General features: G+C 33.0%; 1 protein-coding gene across 1 annotated transcript in view; it reads left to right on the forward strand.

The window, feature by feature from the left end:
- Positions 1 to 23,432, forward strand: part of LOC123707381 (limbic system-associated membrane protein-like) — a 63,547-nt gene that overhangs the window by 30,268 nt on the left and 9,847 nt on the right. The window contains exon 3 of the mRNA XM_045657391.1: positions 11,551 to 11,735. Within this exon, the coding sequence (XP_045513347.1) occupies positions 11,551 to 11,735 (185 nt within the window). The remainder of the gene's footprint in view (positions 1 to 11,550; positions 11,736 to 23,432) is intronic.

Genomic DNA, 23,432 nt, shown 5'->3' on the forward strand with positions numbered 1-23,432 from the left:
GGTGAGTTCTGTTTATCTGTAAGAAATATTGTATTACTATTTTATAACGTTAAAATATAGTTAAATAAAGTTTATCGTATTGTCTTAAGTTTAATTTTAAGCACTGTATTCAGATTTTTGTATATGTTACATGATTATTTGTTTATTCTTATATACACACGCCGTTGACTTCTTGAGTCAAAAAAATATCGGTAGGTATCATTACGATAATTTCTTTCACGATGTGTTAAAGTGAAAGAAAAGTCCATAGGACAATAGGTTTAAAGCTCAAGAATGAGAGACGCACGCTTAAGCGACTAGGCTTACACTGTTCTAGAGAAAAGAGAGTAGTGTACAAATCGAAACTCAATTAAAATACTTGTAAATGCTATTTCATGGCTTTAAATAGATCTTGGCCAGAGCTTGGTCTATTCAGTAATGGTCTGATCGATTTTAAAAAAGTTGTTAAGCACCTATCAGGTACTTAATCCGCATTAGGCGAATAAATATTTTTACATAGGTAGTTACGTAGTAAAATCTAAAAAAAAAATATTGCCAAGTAATCGATTTTGGAACACAATATTTTATTTCGAAATTATTTGTATGTTAAAAGTAATTGTCATGTATTTTAGAATAGATCGATGGTTACTTATTAGTATAAATAAAGATAAATAGAATAATATAATAAATAGAACGTGCATATATGTGGTGTAAGGTACAACACACATATGTGAAAGAAATAAAAATGTTACAAATTAAAAAGTTTGTAAAATGAGTCATATAGATGCAAAGGCAGCATCATCCAATTTTATCATGATAGCAACTTTGAATGCAGTCTGTCAGTTTAAAATCAGCTTAATTGGTTGACTTATTTAGTTTATAGCAAATCAAGCAATATACCGTACAAAATGACTTTTAAAATTTTAGGTTTGTAGCAAAAACAGCATTATCCACTTGAGTAATGCCAAAGACAGCAACGTCCGATTCAGCCAATCAGGTGTCTGTATTTGGCCACCATGACACTTTATTTAGTATGGCGATTACTGTTTTGTTGTTCTTGGTGTGATGTTTATTTTTATAAAAATAAACAGGATTAGGTATACTTTTCCCAATAAAAGGTGAAAAACAACACGATGGAGTTTTTTACTACCCCATGTGACAAAAATTCTAGTAGAAAAAAGCAAGCTGACCCCGATAAATGGAAGAGAAATGAGGCTAAAAAAATGAGGTAAGTTATAGTGTGATTTAACGTTTTTGATCCTAATAATGTTTTTTAAATGACACAAAAAGGAAGAGCTTCTTAATTCGATTTGTGTTTTTAGTGTAATATTGTTGTGATGTCTTTCTGATGATTTTAAAATAAAATAAAAATAACTGTATTCAGAAAATCTATTTTTGAAATCAGTCTAAAAATTCCCCTGGGTGGGCTTCTTTTAAATATATCTAAATCGGTTCAGTGTTTTTTAGAAAAATGGACAAACACCAAAAATAAGGAAATTTGGCTCTAATATTGTCTTTTGTTAACATGGCTTTTAAACATTAAGAAAACACTTTTTAGTGTAGTTTAGTCGATACCAACTCAGGGGAAATAAAAACACATAACACAAATTTCTCTACAGCTGTGATACTTTTCACATTCAACACTTTTTGTCTTCAGTCACCGTGACCACGCACGCTGTAAAGCACGCGAAACGTCGGAAAAATTTAAATTTAAAATTATGATAAGTTTATAATAATAATACATAGCTTCAATCCGTTTAAAAAGTGTTTTCTTAAATTTGGCTCTTGCAATTATTGAAGTAGTTTGTTACTAATTTCGTTGTAGTTTTGTTATTATTGTTGACACCTGATATTTTTTTGTAATTAAGCTGGGCTGTGTGAATCTAATTTGATTAGAGGAATATAATGTAGGTACTACAAATGGAATTGCAGTGGATATTGTAGAATTTTATTTATATTATTTAATTTAATTGTTTTAGGTATTCTGCGAAGACTCTACCAAAAAGGTTGCTATGTCAGCACAAGAAAGATTTTGGCTGTATGGCACTAACTTTGTCTGATTTAAAGCGATTTTTTGATAATTTTTATGCAGACCCAGACAAGCATAAACAGGATGCGTATATTTTAAAACATTGCACACCTTGCAAGGTATCGCATCGCCGTCCTACTACATCAAAATATGCAAATAAAAATTTTCAAACAAAATTTTACATTTATAGCAAAATGCTAAAAAAGAAGTGAGAGTGTGTCAACGATATTTTTTAACAGTATTACAAATCACAAAGTACAGAGTTCAATCTGTAATGAAAGGATATTATAAGAGAATCTATTATCAATTTTATCAACACGATACCATGCCAAGAACCACATTACTGTAGAGGAAATACTAAAAGGTTGTATTTGCCGTCAGAATTATCAATAAATAAGTTACACAAAGAATATAATTTGAAAGTTGATGATGACCTGAAAGTGAAGAAGTCTTATTTCAGGCATGTACTCAATACAAAATATAACCTTTCATTTGGAACTCCGCGTACCGACGTTTGTGCAACTTGTATAAAATTCAACGAACAAATGAAAAGTGAGCAAGACACTAGTAAAAGAAAATATTAAATGGTAGCCAAAAGGCTACACAAATTAAGAGCGAAAGCTTTTTTCGAAAAAGATAAAGAAAAAAATGAAACGCTACAAACCTTCTCGTATGACTGTCAAAAAAATCTTAACCTGCTAAAAGTGCCCGATCAGGTGGCATATTACTTAAGAAATGTGTATTTATACAATTTTACGATAGTAGAGGGATCTTCAAAAAGCAAATTGATTCCTGAAAATGTGTTCGCTTACTGTTGGGCCGAAAATTTGTACCCCAAGGCTGCAAATGAAATTGCATCAGCCCTTTATCACAGGCTTAAAAATCTATAGAAACAGTAAGACTTGTCGCAGATGGATGCGCAGGTCAAAATAAAAATACTATCATGTTGGGAATGTTGTCGAAATGGCTGACTGAAGCTCCGCAAAACGTCAAGAAAGTTGAGCTTGTTTTTCCTGTTGTCGAACATGCATATATACCACCTGACAGGGTCTTTGCCCAAATAGAAAAACAAGTGAGAAAACAGGGTAGCGGTCCTGAAAAATATATCGAAATAATTTCGAAATTTAGTACCGTTACCGCCTTGGGAACTGACTTTGAAGTATTCGATTGGAAGACAGCTTCACAGGAAGTCTTCAAGCCTGTCGGTAGTTGGAATTTTCGATTCAAGCTCTGCAAACGTTCTAAAAGGCCTGGAAACGTTAAGATTGAAGGTTATCTATACTACAAAACAGATGATGGAGTTTTGAAAAACTTTTGTCAAAGGAATAAAACTACATCCATGATAAATCCAAGAAAGATTAATGCTTCCAATAAAATAACGGATAGTAAGAAAAAAGATTTATTAACATTGCTTAGAAGCCATTGGGGAAATGATTGGCAGCAAAATGGTCATTCTTTGTAGCGTTACTAGAAAGTAACAACCAACATGAAGATGAAGAAAATGAAGACAAAGAGTGTAATTTAGAGTGTGAAGAATATCAGGAAGTGGATGATTTGCATGTTTAATAACATCATTTTAATCAATTTAATTATAGGTAGGTACGCCAAATAAATAAAAATAATTTATAATTATAGTAGTTTTATTTCATTCCTTCCTATGCCTCTTCTCAATATCCTTACATATGAAATTGGCGTTTTGTATGGGAGGGACAAAAAGTCGAATATTTTTTAATATAATATATTTAATTAATCAATGTATGAACCATTGTTTTCTATGCACTTTTGCCATCTCATAGGTAGTTAATTGATCCCTTTACTAAAAAAACCAGTCGGACGGGAATCAATAAAATTTGTGAAGGCGATTTGGACTGCCCCATCAGAGTAAAATTTTTTCCCTTGCAAGAAGTTGTCCAAATTTCGAAAAAAATGGTAATCTGTTGGAGCAAGGTCCTGGGAGTACGGAGGATGTCTTAGACATTCCAATTGAAGCTCTTCTGATTTGGTAGCCGTCTGTTGTTCAGTGTGTGGTCTAGCGTTGTCGTGAAGTAGCAGTGGCGTGGAGCGATTGACCAGCCTAGGTATTTAGCCGCTAGCTTTTCCATCATGGTTTGCAATTGCTGACAATAGACATCAGCCGTAATAGTCTGGCCAGATTTGAGAAAACTGCAATGAACAATACCGGCACTAGTCCACCAAACGCTTACAAGTAACTTTTTTGGGGTTACTTTTCGCTTGGGGCAGGATTTGGCTGGCTAGCCAGGATTCAACCATTGCGCTGAGCGCTTCCGATTATCGTAAAGAATCCATTTTTCATCACAAGTAATGATTCGGTTTAAAATACCTTCATTATTGTGCCGGTTCAGTAATGTAACGCAGCAGTCGACGCGCGTTTGCCGGTTTGCTTCAGTCAATTCGTGAGGTACCAACCTTTCAAGCTTTTTAATCTTCCTAATTTGCTTCAAGTGAATTAAAACAGTTTTATCACTAACATCGCAGCCTGCAGCTAACTCGGACGTGGTTTGCGATGGATCCGCTTCCACAATAGCCTTCAATACTTCATTATCAACTTGGGTCTCAGACCGTCCATGGGGCTTGTTCTGCAGGTCGAAATTTCCAGAACGAAAACGTTGGAACCAAAAACGAACTGTGTTTTCTTTTGCAACATGACCGCCATACACATCATTCACCCTTCGAGTCGTTTCCGCAGCACTAGTGCCACGGCGGAACTCGTACTCGAAAATAATGCGATACTTTAAGTTTTCCATTTTGTAAAATGAGTGACGCAAACAGAAAAAAAACAGAAGAAAAAAACTAATGAATGACGGTTGTCGAAGCACAAATACATGAGTAAATAGCTGTACAAATTTGAATTTGAAATTCCTAACCAAAGAGGAGGTATTTGAGGTCAAAGTGGCCAATACGACAAAACGCCAATTTCATATGTAAGGACCTAATATTATGTGGGTTTCAAGACATAAATTCCGTCCATTATTCTGAGTACTAACCCAGAAAGTAGCCATTATAATAAATCTCCTTTACTGTGCCAATATGTATTTTCTTTCGTTCCCAATGAAAAATCCACTGATTTTTAATTTAGAATTTAATGATTTAAGTTTATAATGTGATTTATCGGTATGATATCCAGTAAACTCCTGACGTAGACACCTGTGGTATGCACTCTACACCAAAAGTATCAAGATTATTCAGTCTAATTATGATGTAAAATCTATGGTTGCAAATGCAGCAACATCCTAGAGATTTGGCTGCAAATGTTGCAATATCTACGAGTTAGGGGCAGAAACAGAAACATCCAAACCAACCTTCTAGTTTTTAGTCAGAATATGATATTACTGTAAAATCGTAAATTTTGCTTTTAATAATCACATGATTCTCTAAATTTGTATGTTAAAAATAGCATCATATATAGTTATATTACTGCTTTAAAACTAAAAATTTGTTTACTGCCATTTTGTTAAAACTGGATGTTGCTACCTTTGCTTCTATATGACTCAAATATTCCCATTGCCGAGCTTGAAAGGGAGCATAATGTACTAATCACATTATCATCCGGGAAGTGTTTAATATTTAATGAGACAGAAACACTTTTTGTGTATAGCTGATATTGAGTAAAAACAACCCCCTTTTCCCTTATCTTAATGACGTCACATACTTTTATTTGTAAGACAAACAAGCCCAACATTGGGAGGACCTAATAAATCTGTTTTCATTGTGTTTAGTTATCCGAGAGCCATTGTGCGGGTTTTGTGACTAATATGATTACAGAGTTTGTGACGCCGTATCTTCGGTATTTTTGGGGAAGCTTATGTAAGTCTAAATACTTAATCCACGTAAAAGTAAAAAAAAGTAATGGATAGTTTTCGGAGTATATGCATTGTAATAACAGACTTTACCTTATATAAAAACTACATTGTCAAAATTTATGTTCGCGTGAAAAACACGACATAAATTTCAAGATTTTATATAGCAGCACTGTATAAAATTAGAAATTTATGTCGTGTTTTTCATTAGCATTTAAAATAAGAACCACATATTACAAGTATTTAAACTTAATCCTAAATATTACACATATGAAGAATTTTGAATCAACAGTTCCAAATTCAAATCATAAATGTCACTGCATAATTGCTCTCTGGTTTATCACCGGCTGAAAACAAAATGATGCCCGTTTGCCTCCTATTACTTAATATATAATAAAAAAAACATATTCTGTGTTTTTAAAGGTATTGAAATTGTGTCATGATTGCACACTGCTGACAGACACTAGTACGAAGACAATTTTTTACGGAGTCGATTTATTTTTGTTTTGATAAATTTTGGTTCAAATTGATTACTTTCTCCTTGTTAAAGTTGATTAAAACTCTCAATATTATTTCTTTTATTCCGGTTATTAGGTTATTCTGTAAATATTGACTAGTGGAAAAGTTCCCAGAACGTCAAGTGTCATTTTGATTGTTATGTTTGTGAAACGGGATAAATTGTCCTGTCGGACGTTGTTTTTAAGTTTTACTTGCACTGTATATGACACATAATTGAAAGACGATTATTAAAGTTTAATCAATGCCTTATTGTCTGGTATGTATTTAAGACCAGAAATGTAAGACAGCCACCGTATATTTGTGATACAAACATTTTTCGTAATATTGTTGTTACTAAAATGTATTTTTGTTGTCATTTCCATTTCGGTTAGAAACGTCGCGTATTAATTATTGTGACCAAATAAGTGCAACGCGCTGACGGAGCGCCGCGATCGCGTTACGATGAATCGTAGACCTAATATTTGTTATTGTGTAATGAATAAAGGCGAGGTTTTGTCTTTATAATTTTAATTATTATATTAAATTTATGATGTCATCTCCAAGTGTTTTTGAAATTATAACCCAAAACAAGCAATTTCTAGTGGCTGAACTGAAAAAGGAAAGAGCCCGATGCTCGGACCTGGAAACTATTGTCTATCAACTGAAGGAACGAATAGCTCAGCTCGAGAAAAAAATAGAGCAGCCCTTAACACAAAGGGACGAGGCAGCCTCTGAATCAATTCAGTATGAGACGGACGAAGAAGAACTGGCTAAAGAAACGGAATGGGTGCGACAAAAAAGCAGAAAGAAAAGGAAACTAAACACCTCCCCTTCCCCCATGAAAGAAGTTACTTGTAATAAAGTAACCAAAGAAAAGCCTAAAAAGGAACCCCTTCCACCCCCGATTATTGTCGAAAATGTAATTGAATACCAATCATTCTACGATTCTTTACTTAAAAAAGAATTGAATAAAGACTCGTTCATAGTAAAAATGCTTAGAAATGGATCGGTGAATATTAACACCAATAGTGAAGCTACCTACAGAGTGATCACAAAACATCTTAAAGAAGAAGATGCCTCGTGGTTCTCTTACTAAAACAAGCAGAGCAGGCCAATAAGAGTAATGGCAAAAAATCTGCATGCTTCTTGCAAGCCTGAAAGGATAGTTGAAGACCTTACTCGCCAAGGATTTAAAATTTTAGACGCAGCCGTCAAATATAGCTGGAAAACCAAAGAACCGCTTAACATGTTTATTCTGTCTTTCCACCATCAGGAAAACATAAAAAATATCTACGAAATAAAATCCATACTTGGCTGCAAAATTGATGTACAGCCACTGAAATCACCGAAATTGATTCCCCAATGCAAGAGGTGTCAGGCTTATGGGCATACACAGAAATACTGCTCCAAGGAGCCGAGTTGCGTGAAATGCACTGCAAAGCATCTCACAGTAGATTGTAACAAACCTCAAGACGCGAAACCGAAGTGTGTTCACTGTGGTGAGTCACATCCAGCTAATTACAGAGGCTGTGTAGTAGCAAAAGAATTACAGAAAATGAGAAATGTCTTAAAATCAAAATCAATGATAGAAACGGACAAATCGGTAAAACCAGCAAAATTAGTTTCCAAAACTGTTTCCTTTGCCCAGGTAACTAAAGGTCCTAAGACTCTATCCCCAACACAACAAAATGAGATAGCTAGCACAGGCATGGATGAAAAGATTAACACCATACTTTCATTATTGACATCCTTTGATGAAAGACTTAAAAAACTAGAAAGCGGCACCAAAATAGCTGCTCCCAAACGTCTTAAGCAATGATGGCTTTAAAAATAATGGCATGGAATGCTAATGGGCTTTTAAAACACCAAAGAGAACTTCAGATAATTCTTAAACATGAAAACATTGACATCTGCTTGGTATCGGAAACACATTTTACCAGGGAGTCATACATTCAATTTAAAGGATATAATGCCTACCATGCCCTTCACCCAAGTAATAAATCCAGTGGGGGAAGTACAGTTATAATAAAGGATAGCTATACCATGAGGTCTTTAAATATGAAAAAGAGCATATACAGGCTGTGGCTGTGAGCCTATCAATGAAACGGTATCCATTAGCAATATCATCTATTTACTGCCCACCAAGACATGCGTACTCGACTCGACTTAAGTACGACCAGTACAAAACCCTGCTAGAAAGTCTTGGAAATAGATTTGTGTTGGGAGGCGACTTCAATGCAAAACATACTTACTGGGGATCAAGATTAATATCGACCAAAGGAAAAGAACTGTTCAATGCTATGAAAAATTTGAGATGTGATGCAATTTCGACAGGAAGGCCCACATACAGACAAGAATAAAATACCAGATCTTATAGATTTCTTCATATTTAGAGAAGTATCACCAAATGTTCTCCAAATAGAGGAAGCCTATGATATGAACTCAGATCACTCACCAATCTTACTCACAATTGGCGAAGACCCTATAAAGCGAAAACTGAATCCATCTCTCGTGAACACGCATACGGACTGGGACAGCTTCAAAATTTATCTTATCAATATGGTAGACCTTAGAGTACTTTTAAAGACTGAGGAACAATTAGATTTAGAAGTCAATAGATTTACAAAGAACATCCAACAAGTTGCGGAAGTTATAATGATTCCCAAGCCAGGAAAACCTCCACACGAAGTCACGTCTTACAGGCCAATCTCACTGTTACCTGTTATAGCAAAGCTATTTGAGAAAATCTTTCTCAAACGTCTTAACCCTATTATTGTCAAAAAGCAGCTCATACCAGATTACCAATTCGGTTTTAGAGAAAAACATTCTACCATAGAGCAGGTTCATAGAATCACAAATAATATTGAAGAACAAAAAGTATGTTCCACTGTCTTTCTGGATGTAGCTCAGGCAATTGATAAAGTGTGGCATCGAGGACTTGTTCATAAATTAAGGAAATTACTGCCTCGTCAATTTTCAAATATCCTTGAGTCATATTTAACACAAAGAATGTTTAGGGTACGACAAGATGATGATTATTCAGAACTAAAAGAAATAAAAGCTGGGGTGCCGCAAGGGAGTGTATTAGGTCCGGTCCTGTACCTCTTATACACATGCGATATTCCTGATCTAAAAGATAACGTTATCGCGACCTTTGCCGATGATACTGCTATCATGTCTACGGCGGCTACTGAAAAGGAAGCGGTAGTAAAATTACAAAAAGCCATAAATATTGGTGGCTTGTGGACCAAAAAATGGCGGATCAAACTAAATCAGTTCACATAAACTTTTCCAACTAAACATCAAATTACCTGCCAGTATATATTAATAACGTCAAAGTGCCGTTCCAAAATTCAGCTAAGTACCTAGGTATGACGCTAGACACCAAACTCCGATGGAAGGTCCATGTTAAAAAGAAACGCGAAGAGTTGGATCTCCGTTACTCTAAATTGTACTGGTTACTCGGAAGGCATTTCACGTTATCAGTACAAAATAAATTATTGATCTACAAACAAATCCTGACACCTGTATGGACTTATGGTTGCCAGCTGTGGGGCTGTACCAGTAATAGTAATATCCAAGTAATCCAACGATTCCAAAACAAAGTGCTCAGGGGAATAGTCAATGCTCCCTGGTACATTCGCAATTATGACCTCCATCGGGACCTTAATGTAGAGGACGTCACCACATTAATAAAAAAGGCTGCTGGAGCACACGAACATAGGCTACACCATCACGTGAATGTCGAGGCTATTCAACTCCTTGATACCACTGACCTAGTGAGAAGATTGAAAAGGATAAAACCATTTGAACTAGTGAATTAGTGTTAGTGTACTTTAATATTAAGTGCTAAACAGTGAATGAAAAAATGAAAACACAAGAACACAGTGTCTTCCCTTTAATAGAGACTATAAGTAGCGTTATTGGACACTTACTTATGATAACAATCCTTTTTAGTAAATTAGGTTAGACTTAAATTACTTATTAGCCTTAAATTAGGCTAGAATGTAATGTTCCATGATGTCGTAGTAAAGACACATGTATATTAAAAGAAAATGGTTATTTTAACGAACATTTTGTTCAACTGTTCAGCGTTGATAAAGTCTGAACATATGAAAAGTTAAGTAACTATCTATTTATTATAAGTTTAGTGCACCTTTAGGTGATCCATACTTTTTTATAATATTAATAGAAATGCTTGCACAGACAGCACTTCTATAAATATGAACATTTGTGATTCGCTGAACTAAAAATCGTTCATACTAAATTGTTATGATTGTATATGTTAAGTGTAAGTTTTTAAAAGAAACTCGTTAAAAATTGTTACTTATCTTAGGCGTTCCGCGTCATGTATTGTAAAGTTCAGTTAAATAATACTAAGATATTCACGAAGGGTTAACAATAAATATCCATTTTAGCCTTATTATCAAAACTATTTTAAGTATTAATAAAGAAAACTTTGTTTATTACCTAGTTTGATATTCAGTGAAACAGAAAAGGTTCATATTTATGACTATTTTATAGTTCTCATATAAAATTCACGTTGACATTTCGTAGCCTTTAATATTCTCATCTAATAAAGCTATTTGAGATGTAAATTTCAACTGACCCTTTCGACTATACATGACCCAGTTTTCTTAGAATAAGCGATATAGTATTTCACTTGAGGGAAAAATCATATATCGCTATGTAAATAATCGTTTATCCTCATATAATAGATATCCGTATTATTTCCTAAAATATTTCGTATCCATTATTTCTTATCAATGACATACAGGAAGAAGCTTCATTCGTCTTGGGGTAAGTTTCGGAAAGGAGACTTAGCGCTTAGTCTTACTTCCATACGTCAAAGATTTATTGGGTTTTGGCAAACGGGGGACATAGTTAACGCTACGTCTCGTTTCTGAATCTTATCCTTAGCTGAAACTTTAGCTTATCGCTTTACCAAAAAAACGGCTAAACTTTAATTAAGGACCTTTTTAGTAGATACATATTGGGTCATAACTCCTCTTTATATAATTATAATGAACCAAGAAATGTAATTTTTTTTACTACACTTTTTGCGGTGTAATAACAATATATGTATGTCTTAACTAGAGCAAAAACACGCAATACAAAAATTACAATTTTTTTTTTTGTTTGCTGTTCGTTTTTGATCCGATTCTAATAATAATTGTCACAATTATTGTGTACATCTATACTTATGTTATACAAATGGTTTTGCAGGTCTGTCAGCTGGCGGGGTTGACAGCACAGACCCTGACAGCATTTTCGCAGTGAGTAACGGCACTGCGGAGACCGAGCCCGCCGTACAGCCACACTTTGACAATGCTACAAAAAGAGAAAACACGGCTGCAGTGGGGCAACCGGCTTACCTTCACTGTAGGGTGAAAAATCTCGGAGATAGATCTGTAAGTGTTCTGAACTCTATTCTATATACAAATTATTTGCACATTCAAACATTTTGTTGCACGTTATCTATATATACCTACATGTAAAGTTGTGTAAAAATGTAATAATCACATGTTTGCTGAGACAAAGATATAAAGAAATACCCTATGACGTCGGTGACTACGATTCACACATTATCATTACTTGCAGTCTTTCACTTCAAAGAAATTAATTTTTAATTTATAATACTAACGGTTGCCGCAACGCAGTTTCACACAAAGATTAATAATTGGCTGAAACGTATATAGCCTTGATGGTAGTAGCCTTTGTATGGCCTATCCATATAAAGTTTCTTGAAATTTGCTGTGTCATACAAATAGAACCTCTTTAGCTTGTAATATGAGCTATATTAGAAGCGGATAGCTCGCGGCATGACTACCAACATAGCTGTCTTAAAAATACTATTTGCCATCAATGCGACTTTCATAACAGTTAAAATGTAAAGCACTAAAGAGAACGAAACACATCAGAATTTTAAGTGTTTTAAGTGAAGCTCCAACTGACGTTACTCTTCGCTTTAAATTTTAAACAATCAAACGGATTCATAACACTGTTGAATTTTAGTGAAGTTGTGATGTTTAGTGCTAAAAGTGACTAAAGTGCATTTTGTAAAATCTAAGTTCAAAACGAAATACAAATAATAAATAGACATTAGTATTACATACGAGCTGTAAAGCAAGCTATATTTTATACTAAACATTTATTCAATACGTCATAATCTCAGATGGCCATTTACATATGGGTATCGACTAAGTGTTAAGCGGCCCATGTTCGAATAAACCGACATTATATTATCTCCTAAGAAACAAAGGATGGACAAATTCGTTAAAAGTAAAATTTTGAGAATTAGATATGTATAAATTTATCGACTACTTTCCTAAATCAGTTGATAAATTCATATTTATTCGGATACAACATGGAAGAAATTCATGAAATGTTACTGAATTAACAGCAAGACATTAAACAATAAAAACAAGATATGCTAGATATGAAATAGGATTTAAAAAACACAATATTCACAAGAAATATGCAAACCTTGAATTGAAAAACGAACAATTAGAGAAAACAATTGTTGAAGAAAAAGTCAAATTAATTACCTTAGCCAGGCGTTCACGACGAAAAAACCTAGTCATATTCGGAGCAGAAGGGGGTGAGAATACCTATTTAGAATTGAAGAATATTATAGTAAATATAATAAAGATGTACTTTGGATTTTAGTGTGACAAAAATAACATTGAAGCTGTTAGAAGGTTTGGAAGGAAGGGTGAAAACATTAGACAGGTTGTTATAACGTTTTATACCATGAGTTTCAAATTATAATTTCAGAAAAACAAGTCCAGCCTAGAAAGTATTTAGTACTACATTAAGGAGGATTACACGATTGAAGTCCTTAACTCGCGGATGAAACTCCAAGCCCAGTTACATAAAGAAAAGGAGGCAGGCTTTATTTCTTTCATAAGATACGCTAAACTTTTACACAGAAATGTAGCCAGCGCAGTTCACACTTCCTAGCCAGAAAGAGAAATACGCAACGAGACAGCCATCCAATAAAAACAGGGTTACCAACTTGTGAAATGTCGTTATCTAAAAACCATTAATTTAACGCCAAAATTTCTCTCAATGCCAAGATTTCCACAGTTCCGAATAGCAACCACTAATAAAACCTTCGGTCCCTCCACATCTTCCAGTAGGTATGGCCGGTCACCGCGGGTGAATGAAGAATAGCCAATTCATACATATAGAATAAAAAAGTAATACAATACTACAAACTTACAAACACAGAGAAATATATTCCAAAAAAGTTTTTTAAAATTCTTATACTTAATTAAGCATTAAGTATATGTTAAGGAAAGTTTGGTGAACCTAAATGTATCCTGAACTCATTTAGAAATATGATTCACATTGTGAGTCAAAGGTGAAAAAAAGCAAAAATACTTATTTTACCTTGTTACATATACATATATAACAGAAAATATATAACTTTAGAAAAACACTACAGGCGGTGAAGCGTCAAATTTTATTGATATGTTTCAAAATATATTTTACAATTAGATTTATAGTACTTTAGACTATAATTACATAGAAATATTTAAAAAACATAAACGAATAGTAAACAGTAAAATTCGAATAATCAAAATTATACACACAAGGTCCAGCTAAAACTGATTGGGTAAATAAAAAAATATAATGATAGCCAATAACGATCGAAATATTTTAGAGTCAAGGCAAACCAAAAATATTAAATTAATTGCCTTATAGTTTGAAAGAAATAAAACTATTTACAAATTTAAAAAAAATCCATATAGGATATATATGTATACGTGTGAATATAAATCGTAAAAGTTCAATATAAATTAATAGAATAAATATGTATTTACAAAACATCAAAAAAGTAACTACTAGCATTTATTTATATCTGTGAACGAGAGTCTAAGAAATTATTATTATTCATTAGTCACACAATGCGTGTTGTAACATCTAACTACCTGAACTTTTGTAAAAAATATTTTTAAATATTGGCAACTAATATTTTTATTTTGCATAGCTTATTTTTAAATAGTTTACATTAATGTACATTACTAACCTTCTCTAAAATTTTAACTAAATGAATGCAATTCATTGAGAAATTTACTACACACTTTGTAGCTGATAAAATTAATTGAAATTTAGGACTTCTCGAATAATTACTTACATAAGTAATAAGACAAAGAATCCATTACCTAAAAGCCCTACAGAAATCAAGCCAAGTTGGCCAGTGGGTTTTAATAATCTTGTTTGATATTAAAAAAATCCGCATTGTCTTCAAGTTTAAAACTGTGCAGTAGCTAAATCTTAGCGTTGCTTTCACGATAACAAGTAGAAGGCTTGGAAGAGCCAGTTTGCCTGAAGGCTTCGCTCCCGGTTTCTTTGTAAGTTACGAGTACCACAAATTTATGTTAGGCCTAGTTAACGGCTTAATCTTGTATGCGGTTTTCTTTTTGTTTGAATATTAGTATATTGAGCTTTTAAATTTATTGAAGTTGATTAATGAAGTCGTTGAATAAAAATAAACCTAATTTTCCCAACCAAATTGTTTTTATAACAGCGTAGCAGGTTTTTTACATACTTTGTACATTTCGTATAGGATTTGTCATATTTTGAGACTCGCTTGTGAACGTTCATAATTATATACATAAAAAAACTTATATTGCCATTAGATATTCCTCGATTTTTCAATAAATATTCTTGCATTTGATAGCAAACAATCCTATTAAACGACAAATCTAAAGCTGCCTGACGATTTTTGTCGAAATCCGCGCAAAAATTGTATCAAAAAAATTCTCTAACGCAAAAGCGTTGCCATTTTAATTATTGATAAACGCCTACTGGAAACAATAGTAGCCAAATTCCAGTGGAAATGAAACGAATTCGATACATGTGCCATAAAACATCGTCTACACACCACATAGAATTTGTGTAATTGTCTAAAAGTTCACACCCCGTATTTTGTGAATGAAAAACTTTTACTGCGTATAATTTGTTAAAGGCTCTTTGAATTTGTGGAGTACGTTTGAAAAAGCCAATTTTATGCTGGTTTCGCTAAATTACTTTTTACTTTATCTATATTAACTCGTTGACCTGATAATATGCAAATAAAAACAATTTTTTACGAATAAAGTACTTGAAATATTAAATTTTCGTATTAATACCACATCTTTTTATTTCAATTTTACCCAGATTTTATGCCGTGATGAAGCATGATACTACGTCTATTTTATAGTTTTTTTTAAAGGCATAGGTTATTAGTATTCTTGGCCTATTAAATATTGCAAGCAATATTTACAAACTACTACTATATTAAAACTTGAAGAATTTTCACACCTTGTCTAATCTTCTAGACAAATGAATATACAATTAAATATAAACATAGTTGTTTGTGAATGTGTAAACCCTACAAGCCTCAAATTGTGTACCTTTTTATGTTGTGTAGCAGTCGTGTTTCAAGTGTTTTGCTCATTTTTGCCCAACACTTGATCTTTTTCAGTTCATTTTTGTACATTTGCACTAAATTTATATTTAAAAACTATAATGTATTCTATACAATATCTACCTACTTTATTGTGACCACTAGTGTTTTCACTTTTTTTAATGTGTGAGACAGATAAGACCTTCATAAACGAGTGCATCTGGTTTTCGAATTTTAATCAAGTAAAGTTTCTTCAGGAACCAAATCGCATAATAAAGTGCCGAAAGATAAAACAAGCTACTTTAGCCTAATCCTTCCTGAATATAGGTGTTTTAATTTATACATGTTAAGTATATATTCTTTATAATTTACAAAAGTAGTTCAACATACAAGTAACGAAACATCGCTGGCTAACTGAATAACACTAAATATATCCGTTAAAACTATGATTCAACAGTTCTTTATTGCTTATTTGAAATTTAACATGTTTAACATTTATAAAACATCAATTGATAAAACCTACGTTACGGCAAGTTATCCTGAATAAGTTATTAATTATAAATAAGTGCAAAATTGTGACTTATAAATGCGGAGTGTCTATTCAAGGTGAGAATTTATAATTAAAGACGAAAATCGACTTATCATGTCGCCTGTCAACGCGTGTTGGACTAGAGATGAACATTTTCTTGAACTTGTTCGTTTTGCTTTCTCAAACAGTAGCCCGCGGATAAAATTGTCGATCTTGTGGCTTCAGTGTGAGACTATCATCCTTGAGCAGTTTCAATCCCCGGCTGAGCTGTGATATGCGCATTTATACTAGCTCGTGGTGATGGAAAACGTCGTGAGGAAACTGGCATTTCTTAGACTCTAGAAGTGAACGGCGTGTGTCTGGTTCAAAATAATGATCACCTACGTGTCTATTAGAAAAAACAAATACAGAAATCTGAAGAACTTAGAAGTTGTAGCGCCTTTTAGAGTACTTAATATATCCGTTCTTTTCTGGACCTAATGTCTACAATGAGTTAAGAATAAAACGAAATAGTAGCTGATTATGGATGCTCACGAATTTAAAGGGATATTAAACATAATTGTTGTCACGTCTTATTTATCAATAGGATTATGTATGAACACCCCACCCCACATATTTCTTTAGTCTATAATATAACAAAGAGATTTAGTTTCTGAGTTTGGCTAAAGCTCTGGTAATTATAATTTTAAAAATAAAAATTATACACTTTACAATTTATAAAGTAATTTGTTGTAGATTTCTGTGAGCTTTCATTACAGACGCTGCCATAACATATAACACAACAATGCTATCCACTCATATCTTCGTAGAAAGGTCTCTTAAGAAAATAATCCTATACCTATTAAATATTCAAGAATAACTCATTGGCATCTGTTGATGCGAGTCAGTTACCGCAATAGCCAGAATCATTTAAGGCCCTAGCTGCTGTATGTCGTTTTGCTAGTTGTAGCTTTTGCTAGCTAGAGTTTGTTTAATTATGTAAGTTAAGGTGTAACAACTGACCTTTGTATTAAATAAATGTATAATAGAGAAAACGCTACTCAATAAAATAAGCGCTCAAATTAGTCTCGTCATGTATTATGTTTTAATAATTAAGTATTAAAATTTGTTCACGTACACGTAATACGGTTGAAAAACTTCCCCTTTGCGTATATAATATAGGAGACAGGAAGTTCGTAAATACAGCTTATATCTAAATTAAGTCGTCATTTGCATACTGATAGCGAACACTTGCTCCAGATATGCAAAACCATTACAAAATATAAAATAATGGCGTACACAACGGTGTTACGCAAGTTCGACAGTGCTTTTTACTTCATAATCAGCTCTCTTTTATATCATGTGCCTAAATGAAGGATAAAGTGACACCGAATTAACAAATACTTGGGATATGCTTCAGTTTTCAACTATTTTTTCTAATCAGTAAAATCCTGTCGTCTATGACCTGTAAACATTTTTTTGTAATATAGATATCTTATTTTTTATGTTATTTACTAATACTTAGTTGCATGTTTAAAAAGCGCAATTAAAAATAAGATAACAGTGAAATGGACAATAATGAAAAAAAGAATTATGAAAAAGAAAAAGTGCACATGAATCACGCTGATAGTACAAAAGTTAGGGATATGATGTTGACAGGTAATGCTCTAACAGTAAAGATTTAAAGGAAGATAGAGAAGGAGTTAGCGAACAGGGAAATTGTCTGAAGTGAATTCCATAGCCTCACTCCGGAGACTTTGAAGGGTGAGATGGGATTTCAATATATAGTTTTCTGAAGAGCGCAGGCTATAGCTATGAGCTCCCAAAAATAAGAAAACGTTTTTGAGATAGGAAGTACTTTTAGGATTGATCAGAATGGAATATAAGAGATAGAGAGCGTGAGCATCACGTCGCTGACGAATGGGATCAGCCTTGCCGCTTACAGAACGCAGAGATGTGGTCGTATATTCTTAGACCGAATATAAAACAGGATACAGAAATTCGAAGACGCTCCAATTCATTAAGCAATAAATTCCTTGTTTAGATCGGAAAAGCAAGAATCGGCATAGTTCAGTAATGGCAGGGAGGGAGAGTTTTATTATATTCTACTGAGAAAAAAGAAATTAAAAAGCTTTTCTATTCATTGTGTATGTTACCATTGTTGACGTGTGAATTAGGTCTCTACTTTCATTTAAATATTAAATTATTTATACTTATACTAGTATAAATAATTTAATATTAACTTATTTTAGAGCTCCAAGGCAGCATTTTTCTCGTAATTTATTTACACCTTACGAGCAAATACTACCCTTTCAATGTACTAGACTTTATCGCTAATACTTATACTATACATTTTTTACAACTCGTGCTTAATTGATATATTCATTTTATATGTGCCTCACTCACCGCATCACGATTTAAAATGTATAATGTTTTAAATTCGTAGTTGAACTCAAAAGAGCGAAATATTTATTATTTAACGAAGGAAAAGTTACAATACAAAAGTTTTTTGTAATATTTAAAATGTAGTAAGTTTTATAAAACTCTGTAAACTTGTATATTTTCAATCTTGAACCGTAAAAAAGTATTTTTAAATGGAGATCTGCCCCATGTCCATTTAAAGTTAGTTTTCTAAAAAACCTCATTGCTCAACCAGATTTTTTTTGCTGGTCTTAGTGCCCAATTGTAACGGGGTTCTCCAATGGAGCATGGAGCAGAGAGATTATGCGTTTGTTATTGATTTTAACAGTTTAATTTCGTAACGAATAACGTTTGGTACAATATTAAAAAAAAACAAGTGAAATCTACACAGTCATAACTTTCAATGTTAAAGGTGTTCTCGTTGCAAACAATAGAAGTCATGTCACCAATAGGAATATCGGATCTGAAAGGAAAACGATTCAAAGTGTTGAATCTGTTCGTTTCATGATTTCCCAGTCGATTCGTACTTGGCTATACAATGGAACAAAGGGTTTAATGTTAGGCTTTAGATCTTAAGAGTTTGGTTAGGTAAGCGTAGGGAACCGCTGGACATCGATTCTTTTGCTGATCGATACATTTAATATTTACATTAAACTATTTATATTTTGTCGATATAATATTTTGCGGTAAAAGGTTTTTTTTAATTTTTGAAGTAATTTGGAACCACTACTACTTTTATTATGTGATTTCCAATATATATCCGAAAGAAATTTCGTGTAGCTAGTTTAGTTTTTAAAACCACGATAAAAAAGGAGTTTTAGTGAAAAAATGCAGCGAAAAGAGCAGTCTTGCCGTAGTGGTTTCAGCGTGCAACTCTCATCCCTTAGGTCGTAGGTTCAAGCCGCGGCTGTTCCCCAATGGACTCTCTTGGTGCGCATTTAACATTTGCTGGAACGGTGAAGGAAAACAACGTCAGGAGTCAAAAGACGACGGCGTGTGTCTGGGATTTCTGATCACCTACTTGCCTATTAGATTGACAAATGATCATGAAACAGATACATAAATCTCAGGCCCAGACCTAAAAAGGTTATTGCACCACTAATTTACTGTGTTAGCTTAGCAAAGTGTAAATTTGGCTGACACTTGCGCAATCACTATATTTAATTCACCATAACTTTATAAAATCCTTGTTTAAAAATAAAATGATATTGTATATAGTTTTATATAAAATATAAGAATTTTCAAATTAAAACTATAAAACTAAAAAGAATCGTAAAATATCTACAGAAGGAAGTCTCTATTTGGTGATATCACGCACCATTAAACACATTGCAATCGCATAAACTTGTGTGATGTACTATCGTTTCAAATACCACAAAATGTTTAACGTTCATTTGATTCTTATTCTACTTTATTTCGGGACTTTTATTATTATTGATCATGTTATTAATATGCCTAGAAAGAGCGTCAAATGGCAATAAAGTGTCCAATATTCAAGCTGATTTATATATCGAATTATATTATTTGTGTCACCTCACTGTCAAGGACCTGAAGTAATAGGTAGTTTTACACCCCTAGATTCTCACCACTAAGATCCCCGGTGGCGTACTTATGAAGTTTTTATCTATGTGCGCACTCGCATGTGTAAACACTCGCTCGTGAAGGTCAAAGAAGTCGCGGTGAGGAAACCGCCATGTCTTAGTTTGTAGGCTTGTGTCAGGCAAAGACTGATCATCTGTTAACCTATAAGGAAAATACTGTATGACAAAAAAAAATGCTTTAACCACATTCATATATACAACGCTATATATAAATAGTTGTATATTGTAAAAGCTGTACCTATCTAATTTTACCACCACCACCACCAGTAAAAGATGGCATTATTAATGTTATGTATTACTGATGGGTTTTTTATAGTGATTCAATACTTTATCTATCCTCTTACATAATGAAACAATTTTAAAATTCATTACTTTCGCGATAACTTTGACAAACATTATCCTTTAATACAATAGATCTTTTGTTCACAAAATGTACTTGAGACAATATTTGAATAGAACTGACGCAAAATGAATACTTATTTTCCTTAATAAATGGTTCTTAGTAATGACTGCTTATTTACGCCCCGACAAGCCCAATAACATCGTCTTTCCGAAACTTGATATTCTTTGTAATATATTGTGCGACGTTAATGATTATCTAAGCCCTAAATCTTATGTAATAAATAGGAACACGACGATACTAAGAAACAATTAAAGCTTAATTTGTATCCCTAATAAAGTTACTTGAACAAACAATTTAATCAAGGGCAAAGAAAGATTATACCGCCAACAACTTTTTGCATATTTTTCCCATTTTTCACCTTTTATCCCGAGGTAACTTAGTCTCAAGCAAATATCGGAGAAGAACAGTTTTATAAAGTTAACCAAAGTATGAAAAGATTTTTTCTAGCATATCCCGACAAGTTAGACGAAATTGTTCTTGTCTAAGTAGTAACTCAGTTTAGCGAAAGTTTGCTCCTCGCCGTGTTCTTTCTCGTTTCCATTATGTACCGAAGTTTTATTCACTATTATATGAGAGATCGAATCAACATTTGCTAAATAACGAAGGCAATGAAACTTTCCAATTGTATTCCCAGTCGTTATGTGAAACGTGTCGTGCCAACCGCTGACGACCCTGTTGATGCGAATTTGATTCGATGATCGCTCTAAGCACAGGAAATGTCGTATGTACGCCGACGCGCGAATAAAGTACATAGAAATAGGTCGAAGCTCGCGAAGTACATTTGGAATGGAGCCAACAAGCCTTGGCGATTTTTGTTTATTTTCATTTTGTAAAAATATTGTATGACAATTTTTCCTACTTAATAACGGGATTGTCTCATTTGTGACAAGTATAGAGCGACAGTTATTGGGGACGAGGCTTTGCTGTACTTTGTAGGGATTTGTATTGTCGGAGTGAAGCGATGTTGCGCGCGAACGCGTTAAAAGTGATATTTATTTGTCACAGCTAATAAAAATACTTTGTCAATATTTGTATTTTGTTGGTCAGCTATATTCAATTTACATTATTCAATCTACATACATTGTTCGTATACTAAGTATTGATGGATAAAATTCGCTTGCGAAGCTGTTTTCGTATTAGGTGAAAAAATAGTCGCTTAAGTAATTTTATATTTCATATATTTTATATTCTACATTTTTGGCGTTCAAAATTAATAAGAGATGTTGAGAGCGAAATTCGACTAAGCTAGTTCAAAACGAGAAAAGGGCAGCGAAGATTTCCCTGAGGGTAAATTTACTTATTTAAGCTACATATTAGACATAGTCTATTCAAATAAAAACGCGCATATAAACAGTGAATTTCTTTAACATTAAGTTCTTTTGTAGCGCTTTGGATTGCTTAGAGCTAAAACAGATCATTTTAAAGTTACTTTAGAGGCCACAAATATTTTGCGGTTTATAAGCAGTATAAATGTATCAATGTTATTCCAGGCTATAAACTTGATTTTTGGCACTTTTTACCCCATTACTAACTAAAATTTATTCATCAAAATTAAGGTTTATTATTTATGGAAATTTATGTGTCTACGGAAAGTGTGTAACACTACTTATCTACATAAGATTGTTCATATATGCCATAAGTGGTACAGTATAAGTATTACAACGAATCAAGCTGTTTTAATTATTGTATAGACTGAAGCTACACTAAAATAATAATTCAAAAGGCGAATACAACTCAAAGTCATACAAAGTTTTCCAAAATTATGTTTATATATATATATATATATATATATATATATATATATATAAATATATATACGTTTTAGTATAATAATATACGAATACTAAAATATGACATCTTAGTATATAAACCAATCACTCGCGGTAACTCGTTTTTTTGTAAACTTACTCGCATCAATTTCAGATACGTTTTACGAACATGTTGTAGCCGTAAAAATTTATGAACACATCGCTTACAAGCTAACATATTTTCATCAAAAACAGAGTAATCGGCTTGAAAAAATCCTTCAATATTTTGTAAAATTCATAGATGATACAATGTATCTAAATGTATGGTATTGATTTCAAGTTTAAGTATATTTTATAATTCAAAAGTCAAAAGTCAAAAATCTTTTATTCATATAGGTAACACAATGTACACTTATGAACGTCAAACAAAAAAGAAATATACATGAAATGCTTCTAATTTTAGATTAACTTCCAGTTCTCAAATCAAGGGCGTAGAACGGAAGAGAAGAACTGGCAATAAACTCTCTGCCACTCTTTTTAATCGCCAAGTTTTTTTTGTATTACACTCCGGTTTGTAAGGAGCTGCAACCATTACACCACGTTCCACATGACACAAGTAGAAGGCCTCGAAATTGTCGTCGAAATTGCCTCTTTGTATGGACTTTTTCAATTATTAATCTTGTGTGTCTTAAAGACGTATTAGAAAAAACAAATTTTACATTGTATTTTAGTAATAGAGCTTTAGAATTTTGGTCGGAGTAATATAATCTGCGTTATCTCACGACCTTACATTACTATTATTATTTTAATGTAGTTCACCAACTCAATATACAATGATATAATATAAAAGAAAGTACCGAGTTACAATATTATAAAGATGAAATATGATATTTTTTATTTTGATTAAAAAATACTTCCATTCAAATAATTAACAGTTTTGTTTTACCAAGGGAAGCTATAGTCGATATAAAATTGCGCTCTAATCTAAAATTCTGTCAGTGACTTTTTCGCTATCAATATTTTTGGCAAT

This window comes from Pieris brassicae, chromosome 3, assembly GCF_905147105.1.
Source record: "Pieris brassicae chromosome 3, ilPieBrab1.1, whole genome shotgun sequence".
NCBI lineage: Eukaryota > Metazoa > Arthropoda > Insecta > Lepidoptera > Pieridae > Pieris > Pieris brassicae.